Source organism: Aptenodytes patagonicus, chromosome 6, assembly GCF_965638725.1.
Source record: "Aptenodytes patagonicus chromosome 6, bAptPat1.pri.cur, whole genome shotgun sequence".
NCBI lineage: Eukaryota > Metazoa > Chordata > Aves > Sphenisciformes > Spheniscidae > Aptenodytes > Aptenodytes patagonicus.
In genome coordinates, this window is record NC_134954.1 from 37,108,575 (window position 1) to 37,124,015 (window position 15,441).

General features: G+C 42.5%; 1 protein-coding gene across 1 annotated transcript in view; it reads right to left on the minus strand.

Annotated features, from left to right (window-relative positions):
* Positions 1 to 15,441, minus strand: part of CPS1 (carbamoyl-phosphate synthase 1) — a 119,849-nt gene that overhangs the window by 103,309 nt on the left and 1,099 nt on the right. The window contains exon 2 of the mRNA XM_076340592.1: positions 14,270 to 14,452. Coding sequence (XP_076196707.1) covers positions 14,270 to 14,452 — 183 coding nt within the window. The remainder of the gene's footprint in view (positions 1 to 14,269; positions 14,453 to 15,441) is intronic.

Consider the following 15,441-nt stretch of genomic DNA (forward strand, 5'->3'; position numbering starts at 1 on the left):
CTGAATACATTTGGGCAAAACTGTGAGCTTTCATCTTCCTATTCCAGTTTCAGTAAAGCAGAGACTGGATGTGACAATAGCCCAAGTAAACTAGCATTCACCCTAAACTTTTTTCTACCCTAAGCTTCCCAAAGAATATCAACTTGCTTTTAAACTGATAAAAGACAGGAACGATTGAATATAAACTCAGATGATTTTTTTTTTTAGATGGAAACAATTCCAAGTGACAAGGCAAGAAGAACAGGAACTAAAAATGGACTGCTCCTAGCTGTCCACTGTGTCCTTATAGGTGTGCTCTTGCTTGCAGCTTGCTTTCCAGCCAACTCAGTGCCTTCCTGAGATGCAAACTGTCCAGTCCTCTCCATTCCCTAGTCCTTTCTACCCCTGAGACCTGGCTTTTTGCTCTCTGCTTCCTTCCACAGTTTCTCTGCATAAATAACATTCTCCCAGCTCCTTGATGTGATTCTCCTGCCCACCACACTCCACGGGTCCTGAAAGCTGCCTTCCCTTGCGTGCACTTCAGAGGAAAGAAGTCATCCTTCCTGTCTACAGAAGTTCAGTTTCCCCCATTACTTCTCGCTTACAGGAACACAACAAAAAGAAAGAATGAACAAATCACTTGTTGCATATTTTTTTTTTTTTTTTTATTTGCCTGCGTAGAAGTGGCAGGCACTTCTCCTGTAATTCCCTCAAAATCTCTGTGATCCCCCTGATTTGTCAAGCAGTAACACATCAGCCTGACAGGGCAGCTGATGTCTTACTTTACAAATAGGCCTGCTGCCTTCACCGGGACTATTCTCTAAAGTCATGCACGATTTTGTAAGCACGGCAGCATTCAACTATAAGATTTTAAATGCACAGTTTTACCCACCAGATTAAAATGTATCAGGGCAGCATACTCTGCACTCATCCACAACTCCACTCCATTGTGTCCTTATGGTGACCATTTTACTTTGAGGAGAGTTTCAGAAAATCTGTTCTTTTCAGTTCTGAGTGTCACTGGAAAGGCCTTCTTGTTGAAGAAAAACAGCTATTGAATAACACGGTTGAGTAAAAAGTTTTAGGGAGAACATCTGGAAAAATTTAACTCACAGTCATCATAATGATGGCAAGTTCATATCAGATCAGTTACATGATCAGATGGTTGGGGTTTTTTTTGCCTTTTTATATCTTCACACTCATTTATATTTTTCATCCTCTCTATCTATAGCCAAAGACTCAGCTAAATATGGAGAGAATACAGGGGCAGTTTTATCTGCTTCCAAAGACAAAGCTGTAAATATTTTACTGATAGCTGTAATTGGATTGTAGAAGTCAGTCTGAAAAGCAGAATTAATTCCTGTCTTTACTCCTTTTCCCTTTGTTTTCCTATAGTTTTCTACTTGATTCTTTTTCCTGCAAGGACAGATTCTGACTGCCATCTCTGCTAACTAGCACCTTGCACTAGAAATGGCAAGAATCCTATCGAAGCTTAACTATTTCCTGCAGAAGGGAATAATCAATATGAAAACCAGTATGAAATCTGTTTTTAACAGCACAACAAAATCTTATTCCTAAATCCCAACCCTGCAGTCCTCACTCACAGAAAACATGCATATCTGGGTGAAGGAGAACTTACAGATCTGAGCCAACTTAAATTAATGGAAAACACAATGTGCAAGTGTTCTTTGAATAAGATGCACAAATCTCAGGTGGGTGAGGGCTTCAGATACAGTGCAAAATTCAGCCTGTTCTCCTCATGGGTCTTTGGCTGACAAAAGCCCGGTCTGAAGAAAACATGGATACATTCATACTTGTGGATGGAAAACACAGTAACTATAACCTGAAACATCCTCCTAATTATGATGAAATGTCACTTTTTGTTTGGGAGTCCAAGCAAACAAAAAAGTATAAAGAAATGTTTTCAACAGAGTTGCTCAAAATCTGATTTTATTAAATACTGCAAGTAGTTATGTGAACTACTGCAGAACTTTTTTTTTTTAGAGAAACATATTTTTTCTCTTTTAAATTAAAATTTTCCTTCCGTTTTTTTGTTTTCAAAACACAAACCAAAAAGCAAATTTCAGTTAAAAAAAAAACATAAATGAAGGCTTTCATTTTGGTATTTTAATTGAAATGTCAAAAAGCATCAGAATCAAACTGAGATGCAGTTTTACTTTTCTTCAAAAATATTAGTTCAGTCCAGCTGACAGCTAATAGTAATTTAGTTCTGCAAGGTAAATACTTGGCTGTGGAAACAGACCCTTGTGCCCAATGCACAGTTTTATAAAATGAAGGAAATATGCCTCAAAACACCCAAAGTATCCAGGGGCGGTAGCAAATACCAAAAGGATTCAGGATACAAAAATGTTAACAGACAGTCAACAGGCCTTGTGACAGTTTCAGTTAACATCCTATATGATAGTTTTAAAAGCTAATAAAGACTTTTCATTTTGTAAAAGGAAGAAATACTGTAACAAAATAATTGAAAATCTCAAACCAAGGCCATGTGAAAGACAGCTTTAAAAAAAGAAAAAAAAGGCAAATTTCTTGTTAATTCTGAATTGCCTACCTTGGTACCTCCCTTTTCCAAATTTTGTTTACAAGCAGTAATCAAGACAGCCTTTTGACCAATAAAGTTTATATAATGCCTGACAACAATACTATTATATATCTATTCCCAGGTTAGAGAAAATCCATTTTCAAGGAGACTAAACTTTTCTTTAAGGCTTGAGCAGCCCAGGGTACACTTGTCTGCTGTCTGGGATACAGAGTCCCATGCTTCACCCAAACTTGACAAAGATAAGGCTTTTATCTTCAGCAAGAGAAAAAGAATCAACATCTTGAAAATGGGTCAAATTCCATTGCCACTGGGATTAGCAGCTCCTCTTAGATCAGCTGACTTAGAAGAAATAGAGAAGACCTTGCAGTATCTGAAAGAGACTGACATTATTCCAAAAGGCCAATTTCAGAAAACCCTTAGTTAGCTAAAACTGAGTGCCGCCAGAAGATTGTTGCCTGAGGGGTAATAATGACCATACAAAGTGCAGTTTGCTCCCAGTGCCATGACTGAGCACCACACCTCAGACAGAACTCTTATTTTCATGTTGATGCAACCACCGGAGACTGGCCACAGCAGTCTTAGAGCTACCCGATAGGAGTCTGCAATGTCTGACTTCAGTCCAGAGCTGAACTCTATTTACTGGAAGATGTTTGGAGGCAGCAAGATTTCTCATTCCCTGACATTTTCTAAAAAGACATTTTTACAAATGGGGGTGAGGATTAGGAGTTATCCCTTTTCCCTTGTGATTCCAGAGGCTCATACATTCCACTGGCTTGTTCCTGTGGATCACTGAAAAGGCCAAACTGGCTTTACAAAATAAAAACAAATCAAAAGGTCTACACAAACACTGTCTCCCCCGTGCTAAATGTTCTTTACACCGTTTAAAAATAACATGACCTTACAATGCAAGATTAGCTACATTTGCTCAAGATTCATGTTACGCTTGCTTCCTTCTGTGGCAGTTCTATCATGGGTGAATATTTGATAGGTTATCATACCCCAGTGTGTTTGTTGTAGCAAAGGAAAACAAAATCGACTTGCCCTTGATTAGACTATAAATAAATAGGCTTTTATTTAGAATGAAAGCTACAACATAAACTGTCCTTACCGAGAGGGTGGTCAAACACTGCAACAGGCTTCCTAGAGAGGTGGTCGATGCCCCAAGCCTGTCAGTGTTTAAGACGCATTTGGACAATGCCCTTAATAATATGCTTTAACTTTTGGTCAGCCCTGAAGTGGGTCAGGCAGTTGGACTGGATGATTGTTGTACGTCCCTTCCAACTGAAGTATTCTATATGAGAAGATACAGAAAGTTTCCTACAGAAAGCTTCTTCCCTAACTTCAAGAGAATAAAAGTGAATTAATCTTCCTTTTGATATAAATATATTTACTCTTTGAAAAGGAAATACACAACATTTCTCTCCAGCCTAGTTTCTTACCCTTTAGCACGAGTCTATTCAGTGCTAGAGGTTCCTGGTTTTGGTGGGAGGGGAAGTTAACATTTCATAGGAGTTACTTAATATGGCCTTGGCCTCTCACCATATATACAGCATCCCTGATCAACCAGCATTTTCCTTGTTGCTTCATGCCTAGTGCTCCAGATTGGAAGGATTTGCAAAATTTGTTTGTCTTTTTTCTTCTCCTCACTCCTACTTTTTTTTTTTTCTTCCTGTGGTTACCCTGGGGAAAGAAAAAGATAAAAAGCTTTGGCTGTTGCTTCAGTGTATAGCCCAGTGTACATTTGCTTTAACTTACACATAGATACGCATTAGGCAGACACAGGCCCGAGGATGGAGATCTCTCTTTAAATAGCACAGCAAATTCTTGCTATATGGATCTGTAATGTCATTTAGCTGGGAAGGGGGAGAAGGGACATGATTTTGACTGACTGAAAAACATTTTTAGGGCAGAAGAGCAAATAGGTTTGAAGAAGTAATTGATGCTGTCAGGTAAGTCTTCAGGACTTTAACCCCAGAACTCCAACACTGTCTATTCAGCTAGTATTTTTATAATAGCGATGAAACTTTATGAGTGAGTTAATTATAAGACCATATCATGCTCCATGGGGATGAGAGACACTTGATAAAGTTTTATACCCAGCAATATATACTGCTGTACTTCAACAAATACAGCCCTTTACACTAGCATTTTTCTTAGCAAAACCCCCAGAAATAGGCTTGACCCCACAAAGACCGGTTGGCTTAAAGAGAGTATATGCTTTTAAGCAGGGGCTTTTACTGTACACTAAAAGAGGGCACAGACACGTGAGTGGCACCGGTGCTGTAGGCTTTGGGTACAGTTAGGCTGCCCTTTCCCTGAAGGTATTCTGTATTGTAATGTCCCCATCACTCATTTCACTCTGACACCTACCAAAGTTCAGCAGGGTTTAAATTAACCACCCCATGGGAAGAAATCACCATATATCCAAAGGCAGCAGGGTCCTACTTCTTCGTTCATTTGAAGAAGGAAGGATCTCAAATTCTGAACCATTTTGACTCATTCAGCTTCAGGAAAGACAAAGCAGACGATCATTGAGGAAAACTAGGGAGCCCCAGTTCACACTGATAAGGCCAAGGTAACACAAGATGCTTTTCCTTCTTCCTCTAAGCATACAGCCTCCCTCCCGCTGCCCCCCTGAGAGCACAGTAACTAACCACAGAGCTGGAGACTCCAAAAAGGCCTGTCTGGCTAGTGCTCCTCCAACAGCCCTCTGAACTGGCTGGTATCGAGTTCCTTGCACAGCCACAGTTGGGACAGTGTCAACATGGTATGGTACTATCAGAAAAAAAACAAAACACCCACATCTGTGGATTTGCTTGGCTTAGCCCCACAAGAGTCAAAGCTGGGGCCTGAATATAGCAAATATACAGGGGGTTTTTTATACCTACTTCAACTAAGCGCTCTAAACACAGGCTTTAGTGTTCAGATAGTTAACTTCAGGAACAGATGTGGTTACAATATTACCAGATTTTAGTAAAATGAGCAATCAAATTGTAAAGGAGAGTAGTACAAAGGTAGCTTACTCACTTTCCTGTACTGATTAAAGCAATTTAAATGGTCAGTTTTCCATCTTTATCCACTGCCATAAATAAAACAAAATCAATTCTACTCATTTATTTCCACTTCCTATGGATTCCATCATGCTACAATCCATTATAACCAAAGCAATCATAAACTACCACATCCAGTGCAATGAAATTGCACTAACCTGATAAAAATCCACAAGAGCTAAGTACAACTGGAAAGTTTTCATTTCATTATTCTGATCACAGAGGTCTCAACAACAGTGTGTGCTTTGGAGATCACAGCAAAGATGAGGAGTTGGCTTACATAGGCCACATGGTCAAGAAGAGCTTCAGTTTGTTATTTCTGACTTGAGGGAGGAATTAAGGCTTGAAAAATACAGTCCCCTCAGAATTGGGAGCACTTAAATAGCAGGTATCCATCCAGTGAGACGTCCAAGATCACTGGCTGTTATCATCCATGGTAAGCTGACATGTTGTCTGTGAAACTCTGGTTCATGCCTAGCCCAGGGTTGTTCAAATATGGAACAGAAATACATTGAAGTGCTGCTTTGTCTGAACAACTGCATATTACTGCATCCACTCCCTGTAACACAGGCTTCTTACAAGCATAATCTCCATCTCAGACAGCTGTCCAGAAAGCAGATGCATCCCTTATTGCACAGGAGTCTCTCAGACTACAGAACAGGACCACCAAAGCTGATACATGAAAGCTGAAGCAAGGGAGGAGGTGACTATTTGAAGGGTTAGCATCTGAAGTGTCATAACATGTCTGGTGCAGGAAAAAAAAAATGAGTTCTCTAAACCAGACTCCTAGGGGATGAGAAAGCTTATCAAGAGACAACTTTGTAAAGAAGCACTGCTGAATTCTTCCAAGCAATGCAGAAGGGCCACGGGTAACCGGGATACAACTTGCTGCTGTCTGAGCCTCGCACAGTCTGCCTCCGAGCAGCAAGAAGTCACAGAAACAGAAAGCACCGTTTGAACTAAGCACACAGTATTTAGAAATGATATAGTGGAAAGAGTATATCAGCGGGTAGGCAGGGTGGATGGAAATGTTGTTAGGGACATCATCCGCAAAAGAGTGCTTTACACAAGTGTTAGCTCTTTCCTGTCCCAGTCAGGGAGTCAGCTAGTCATGCACTCCTGCAATCACATTTAACCTTTCCAGACAACCTAATTCTCTCTCTCCTTCCCTTCTGCCCCTAGCAATCCCCCTGCAGCTGCGGCACACTCAGGAGTGTGCTTTGAAGAATTTGGAAGCTCATATTGGGCAGCATGGGTCTGATTTCCAGCATCAACAGCAAAAGAAATTGGTTTCAAGCCATGACTTTGGAAAAGACTCAAACTTTTTATTCTGCTGATTCACATGAAGCTTAAAACCTTTACCCATACAAATTTCTGGCTTTGCCCCAGCCCTCCTCCTCTCCTGACCCTTAACACAACACCTCATCCTGGCAAAATACACTCTTTTCATCAGAGCTCTGACCCTAATACATTTACCTGTGCAATCCAGCAGGTAGAACAGCAGTGCTGGTGTGCTGTGAATGCTTCCAGTTTTCTGTTTACCACCATCCTCTCATTATCAGCTTCCTACAACAGATGGACTGTAATTTCATAGGCACAAGAAGATTCAGTAACTGGGTGGGAGAGGCAGCACGGGGTTCTGCTTCAGTAGCAAGAACTCAGAGAGGAAAAAAAAAAAAAACCAGAAGATTTTGGAAGAAATATGGAGACCCGTGTTTAAGCACCAGCCCAGTATCAGCTATGAATATAGCTGCAGCTCGGGCAATTCAGACTGTCTTCTGTTGCCAGTTCTGCCTTTTTTCCAGGGAAATGGATTCCACGAGATGCAGCTAAAGACGTGATAAATCTCTGTTTCAAGCTACTATGTTCCTTCTGTTGGGATGGCACCCATTTTGATAACATTAGCCAGAGCGCTCTCTAGTAAAGGTCCCTAACAGCATTTCCATCCATCCTGCCAGTCAGCTAATATATTCTCTCTCCAACTTTGCAAATGATCACGAGGGGAACCGAGATGAATTTCATCCTTTCATTGCTTGCATCCCCCTGGAAAAGTCACGATGCAACCCTTTTTAGGCTCCTCCAAAGGGCAAATAAATAATAACTAAAAATCATCCAAGCAAATTAAGGAATGAGAATTTCTTTATGTTTTGACAGTCATCAGCTTTCAAACTCACCACACTGGAAATGCTGTGGTGTTATGTACACCCTTTTCCCACCCTCCACGTGCCTCAAATAATACACATGGGACACTTCCATCATATTGCTCCAAGGCTGAAGAATATATAGGCACTAAAGCCACATCTGTGTCATTTAGCATAAATCTACACAGTCCTTCACAGGCAAAGCTGTGGTTGCTTTGCCTGCATTCATAACCCATTCAGCACAAGACAAGCCAAAATAGAAGCTCATGAACTTCACGGCTTGAGCACAGCAATGCTGCTGACCAAATGAAGGAATTTCTGGTTTCACACTTGTTTTTTCTCCTGCCACTTAGATAGGCCTGCCTGCGAAGGGCCACATCAATGTATCTTTAGTCATTCGAACTGGAAACAACATCAATTAATCTAGCCAAGTGACATGATAATCTGCAGAGTGGCAGACATTTTAAGTGGCAGACATTTTAAGTGGCAGACATTTTAAGTGCCAAACACCTGCACCCCCCTAAATCCAAGAGTCTTCTTTGGGAAGGGTCCCTCCTTGTGCACCAGGTTTCTTCTTGTTTGCATTGTACACTGTTTTGAAAACTCCTTGAAAGGGAAAATTAGAAAATGAGATTAGAAATTAGTTAATTGCAGAACAGAATCCTAGAGGAGGAGTATCTTCAGTACAACATGTACACCTATACTCTGAGCAATTCATTTATCTTCCTTTCATCTGCATTGTAAGAGAAGTCACAAGAAAGTGAATTGAGATGAAACATTATTCTTGCAAGGTGGGAAGCCACGAGGTTGAGAATGTAGTGAGGAAACTGCCCCTTTGCTTTGAGCAACATTATGAGTTGGCAAAATATTTTCAATCCTTAATGGCTAAGCTTTAAAAAAGCCCTTCTGAAAACAAAAACATGGCAAAATATATAAAAGACAAGGAGAGCAAGAAACTCTCCAGCACACAGCAAGCTCTATTCCAGGCAGCGAACCATCAAGAGATGTCACTCTCTGGAGAAGAAAGCGTGGCGCTGTCTCCTGGCACTGCTAGCATGGCTTGTGGCTGAGTGACTGGCAGCTGTGCTGGCCCTGTGCCAGCCGGGATGAGTCCTCCCTCTGAAAGCCTCAGCACAGTAGCTTGCTTTTTTTAAAGAAAAAAAAAAAAAGCATGCAGAGTTATGGACACATCCAAGGTATGAAGTAGCGTTCTCTAAGGTCAGGGTGCACATCCAAGCCTGCATTTCTGCGGTGTTTTAGTCAGGGGCAGCTCTTTTCCTGGGGACAGCAAGGTCCAGCCTCAGCAGAGCTGTATGAGGGTCACCTGGGAAAAGCCCTGCTGATCTATTTTCTTTTTATGCTATGCATAAGTCTCAGGAGTGCACACAGTAGCACCAAACCCAGCTCCACAGCTGAGGAAGAGGAGCTTCACCACACCTGCCTGCTGAGATACCCACCAGCTACAAAGACTCATTACCACCATTTCTAGCATGCTTATGTTAATGACTGATTAACACTCCAGTCCCTGTTCAGACATAAAACTGTCACCACAATTAAAAATGTGTCAGAAAGGACAATCTGACCGCCTCCATCCTCTACATTCAAGGTAACTCCAAGCCCAGCTTCACTCCAAGAAGCACCCAGCTGCATTCAGGACATACCAGACACTGGATAGTCTTTGCAAAGAGCCATTCTGAACATCTGAACCATGAGAAAAAGAGTTCAACAGAAGTTCACAGCTTATTAGCCTCTGGAGTATTCAACAGGAGACAGAAATCTATAGGAAATTATGTTGATTAGGTGGCATTACACATTTATAGGGGGCAGGATTTAAAGTAGTTTATTTAGAAGCTGTCTCAGGGCTTCTGTGTACTGACAGTGTTAATTACAGCTATTACTAGCACAGGGACTGTCGATGATGCTAATGAATACCTGCCTCTTGTAGGTATGTGACTCACTGACTCTACCTGCAGGAGGGAAGAGTGGCTGTAAGAGGATCTGTAAGCTACAGGAAGACTTCTAGGATACCCATTGCGAAGAAACATTTTGGGCTGAAATTGAGCCACAAATTTTATCACAGCCAATCTCCAAGCAGTAGGAGACTGACTGTACACTACCTGCTCTGACTTGCTTTGCATCAGAATGGGAATCTCTCCTTCCTCACCAGCTGCCTTCCTTTTTGGATCTGAAGTCTGAAAATGCTGGCCACAGCATTCATGAAATGGACCGATTTCTACCCAGTTTCCCTGAAGGAGATGAGAAGCTCTGAAGAAGTCCCTCCTCAGAGCCAGCCACCACCTCCCTCTCTAGTGATGGGAAAAGCCACAGAAACACAACAGTCAGCAACAAGACTAGCAGGGGCAGGGGACAGGAATCAAGGTGAGTGATCTTGATGGGGAATCCAGGAGGAGTGATTTTCAGAGAGCTGCAGGGAGTGACGGGTGCTCTGAGAAACAGCAGATACTGGAAACCTACCAGAACGGCAAACCTGGGACCTGATGGCACATATTTACTGACCAGGACAAATCTAGACAAATCTATTACCATAAAGGTGGATGTGGAGAATAAATATCAAGACACTGGCACAAGTGCCAAAGCATTACTGGATCAGAACAGACCTTGCAATGCTGCCTGGGTGTCCCAATTGCTGATGGTACAGACACTTGAGATTCAAGGTCCTTTAAAAACACGACACCCAACAGTTTCCCAAAAAACATTTGCACACTCTGAGCAATAGCAGATTCCATTATAAGGAAGGGGAAAAAGGTATCTTCATAGGGTACCAAATGAAACAACAGGGTCCTTTCAGTGCCCCTCAGAGTCCTTAGGTCACCTGTAAAACCTAATTTTATTGCTCAGTGTCACAAAGACCCTGGTCACTGCCACCCCAAACTGTTCACATAGCTAAGCAAATAAGTCAACAGTCATGCTTGTGCACTGCTCTTCCTGTAGATGTGCAAAGGTGAACACAGGGACAGACAGACGTCAAATACAGAGTCAGGGTGAGCAATCAGCCCATACCCACATCGTGTTTTCATCGGCATCACGTCCAATCCTCACACTGAACTTTAAAGACAGCATTAACGATGCAAGTGCCCTACACAGAACTGCTTTAGTCATTACAGCAAAGCAAAAGAAATCTGACCTGATGTCAGCCCTGTCCAGGGATCAAAGTGTATCAAAGTCTCAGCAAACCCTACTGTCTTCCAGATGTACTTTACATTGTTTTGGTGGTGAGGTCAGAGTGCTTCATCCAGCTCTCAGCAGTTTCCTGTCTGGTTTTCTTTGCTGCTGCCCACACATAGCCCTTACTGATCTCCTCAATCAGGTCTGCTCTCCAACCTCTCTCTTTCATTTGCTAAGAAAGGATGGATTCCCACTGCATTAGGGGTTGATATCTTATGGTCCACGAAGAGGAGAAAATGGCAAAATGTCACAGAGGATTGCTACATGTGTTTCTCGAAAGAGTTCTGGCCTGATGCACAGAACCACTGATCTCTGCTTATTACTCACAACAGAAAACAGCCACACACCCCATACTGAGCAGCGCATAGCTGCTTTCCCTGTGTGCCAGGCAGCGCAGGTCTCCTCCAGCTTCTTGCTTGTGGGACAGGGGCATCTAGTGGCTGAGCCCCAGAAGAGCAGGGTAAAGCTGCCGCAACAGAAGTTACAGCTACACTGCAATTAGGGATAAGTTGGTAGCTTAAGTGGGATGCAGCTGCTGCCGACATGGAGACAGATCATTACAAAACTGTTAGGCTATTAACTGTTCTACCCAGGCTAACATGTCATAAAGCAAAATAAAAACACATAGGATCAGGCACAGCAGCTCAAACTAAATCCTCCAATACCACCTTTCATGTCTGATGCTCAGGCAGTATACTAGCAAACACATGCAGCAACATCCCCTAACAGAGTCTCCTAACTCCCAGAAGTCGGTGGCTCAGGCACCTCCCATGCACAAGCACAGTGGTGTATTTTTACTTGACAACCTGTCACAGCTTAACTATATGAATAATCTCCTTCTCCTTTGAATGCTGCTCCAGTCATTTCAGTTGATGTCTGCTAGCTTTGAACACCAGTGTGTCACCATCTCCTGTTCACATTTCTGACACTGTTCAAGACGTTACAGACATCTACTACAGCCCTCTTTAGATGTCTCTTTCCCAGCCTGAATAGTCCTAGCCTAGCTACATAATCCTTGCACATAAGCCATTCCACACAGTTGATGAGCTTTTTTTTTTTGCCTGATTAGTTCTATAACTTGTACCTCTTCTAGTTCTGCTATCCTGTTTGAGATGAGATCAGAACTAAACACACTGAGATGCAGGTGAGCCACGGACATACACAACAGCGTTCTTAGTTTTGTGCTCTTTTCCATTCCTAGTAACAACTGACTTTCTTTTGCCTGCTAGTGAGCAGTGAGCTGCTGTTTCCACAGAACCACCTACTACATCTCCGAGGTCTGAATGGGAATCACTAGCTCAAAGCCCACCACTGTGTGTGTATATACAGTCAGGATTGTTTTTTACTGAATACTTAGCTTAACATCTGGCCATAATAAATGCAGGCAGGATATAGGTGAGCTGTGCCCTAGATATACTGTCAATATAATCAACTAGCTTAGTTCAGCTTCTGTGACCAATACTCAGGCTTTGATCTCTTCATAGAAGCTGCTAAAAGAAAAACAATCAATGCCATCTGCAATCATGCTTACTGAGAATTGGAAAAAAGAATCCAATAAAAGAAGACACTTTTTCCCCCTTCTGGATATCCTTGTAAAATGAAAAATATTACCATCATAATGCCAAGATATAACACTTGCGTTACTTTCCAAAAACAAATCTACTTAGCTTCAGAATGGCACTGAGATTTTCAACCTCTTAATATGGGTTTGAGTTTTTACTGAGATCAAATACAGTGAGCCATGGCTCTAATATTAAAGAATAGCAAATTTTCTAGAATTATCACTGTTTTATACATAGCAGTACAGCTGAAACAACATCTGATATTCAAAATTGCTATTTTAAAAGAGGAAAAGGACATCTTTGATCTTTCATATGTCTTCAGACACTTTGGACATCAATCCTAAATATGTAGTATTGGTAGCCATGCTGCTGCTGAATAAATAATGTGTAAGAGAGGCTAATAAATACAGCTGGGAAGCTTGTCACTTTTACTCTGTACTGTCTGAAGCTTGAACACAAAGAAGCCAACACAAAAAAGAAACAAAACAGAGATGGGGAAATAAATGCCACGACTTGCATTACATTTCTGAACTGGCCACAAAATTTTGTATTGCAGTAGTTCTGTGAAGACGCGAAGACATCCCTGGGGCAATTTTTCAGCAGGTAAAACTTCTCCCACTGCTCAAGTGCTTTGTACAGTTTTCCAGGAGATTCCCACACAGTGAGAATGACAGTGCTCTGTGGAGCACTTCCACATAGAGCCTCCCAAATCCTCGTTTCTATCCGACGAGGCCATGAAGGACACCTTACCCTTCCTCACTGCACTCCCTCACATGGAGCACGCAGTCACAAAGGCAGAACAAGCAACTCTCACATGTATTATTATGGGATTACCTTGCCAAGCCCATCTGGTCCACAGCACAGAGGCCACTGTCTGAGGTCGAACTGACCCTGAGAGGAGGCTATGCAGAGGGGTAGATGCCAAACCACCATTTTGAAAAGGCCACTTGCAAGTCCACATCTACACTGCTGAACTTTAGATCTACTTACTGGAGATTAGTGGCAGGTGAGATTACAGAACTGACAGATGCCTACAGCCAGTGAAGGGTGGTGACCCCAGGAGGAGGCATCTCCTCTCAGGTAGGAGGTGTTTCAGTAAGTCCTCAGTCGGGATGCCAAGTAGTCTGTAGGCAGCTGTAACATCTGGCAGAGATTTGAGATTCACATCTTCACTGGAATGAGGAGGGTGCAGACACCGAGGCATCCTAAGGTTTTCTTCAGGGAGGACTGTGAAACATCAATTTTATCCATGTAACTACAGGACCCACAGACGTGTTACCAGTCCAGTAGGGACCAACAACAACCAGGATCCTTATGCCGCTAATATTTGGTAAGGATATGTCTTTTAGACAATGCTGTGGAGCAGAAAATATTACACACTGTTCTTTTCTTGCTGGTAGAAAGATTTTGGGACATCTTTTCAACCACTGATTGCAAGTCACTTCAGAAACTGAGATTTTTCTAGGGCTAAGTTTGTGATGGGACTGCCAGGAAGGCTACTGGAGCCTGTTTTCTCACCATTTTCTCCATCTACTCTGACAGCTGCTTCCACACAAAATTAGTCTCCAGATGTGTTCTGAACAGATTTGCTTTCATTTTTTTTTTCAGTGAATCCACCATGACCCTTTTCAGACAAAGCAAACAAACAAGCCCCCCACCCCAAAACACCTCAAAGTGACTGGGATTGCAATGAGAACATGGGAGCAGCTTCCCTCTCAGGCTCATTTTCTTCTTTCATTCCCTATTCTGCATGGGCAGGTTACAAAAGACAAATCATGAGTCACTTACCTGGGCTCCGGGTGACAGCCACAGTGAGATATGCCAGACTTATCCTGGGCAGCAACAATTCCATTGAAGCCTAAGTGACTGCGACCATTTAGAAAATAACATACTGAAACATAACTCCTTGGCAGGGTGGGTGAGGAGAACAGGCAGGATAATTTGGGAGAAGCATCTTTGCCTTGAAGTGATCTGGGAGGGGGGAAGAATATGAGAGGAATCAAAGATGAAAGAAAGACTCTGAAGCTGAAATGGTGTGCCTTATGCTGGAAGTTAATACTGAACTGTGCCTGAAGGAAGGAGGGCAGCGAATATTGTTTTGACCTGCAGATGGAAGGGAAGACCATAATACAGGGCTGTGAATTTGGCCGTAAGCAGAAGAGTCCATGTTATTTTTGCTGATGCTAGAGCTGCGTCTCTGAATACTAAAGCTGCACAGTCCATCTCCCTGCCTTGAATGCAAGGCAATGTTGACATGATCGAAATTCACTAAACAAGGAATAGCTGAGTGAAAAAAGAACTGAAAGTGAACATAATTGGTATTCCCTCTTTTCTGCTTATTTCTCACCATCTCCTGCAATAATTTTTTTTCTTTTCTTTGAGCTCTGATTTTACAGATTGTAATAAAGAATGGACATATGGACAGAAAAACAGAATCCCTTATATAATACAATTGTCCTAAGCATGAATGCAGCAGCCTAATGTATTCCCATGCGTGCTCTTGATCACCACCAAAAGGTAAATTCTTAGAGCAGCTGTTTCCCCTAAACCCACCCAGATGGATTCAGCTCCTACAAGAGGCAGTGCCACTGCACTTAGACCTCTACAAGCCACCAAGAGCTTCAAGCTCAGCCACGTTTATTTGTGCTTCCCCGAGAAACACACAGGCAAGCCTGCAGAACTAGAAGTGCTGGGGAGCCCCAAAGCTGTGCCTGTCATGTACTTCAGTGAGCCAGACCCCAAGCAGGGATGTCACAACCTGTCTCAGGTCTACAGGGTCAGGAAAAGGGGAGCTGGGCACAGTGTTACACCAGGCAGAAAGGCAGCAAGGCCTGGATTCAGAAATACAGCACACGAGGACACCTTAGCACAATGAATGCTACCCCGTAGCCAAAGGAACACTGTATATGGCTGGCTGCACAGGGGCACACCACCACAGGACGACTACAGGGAGACCCATG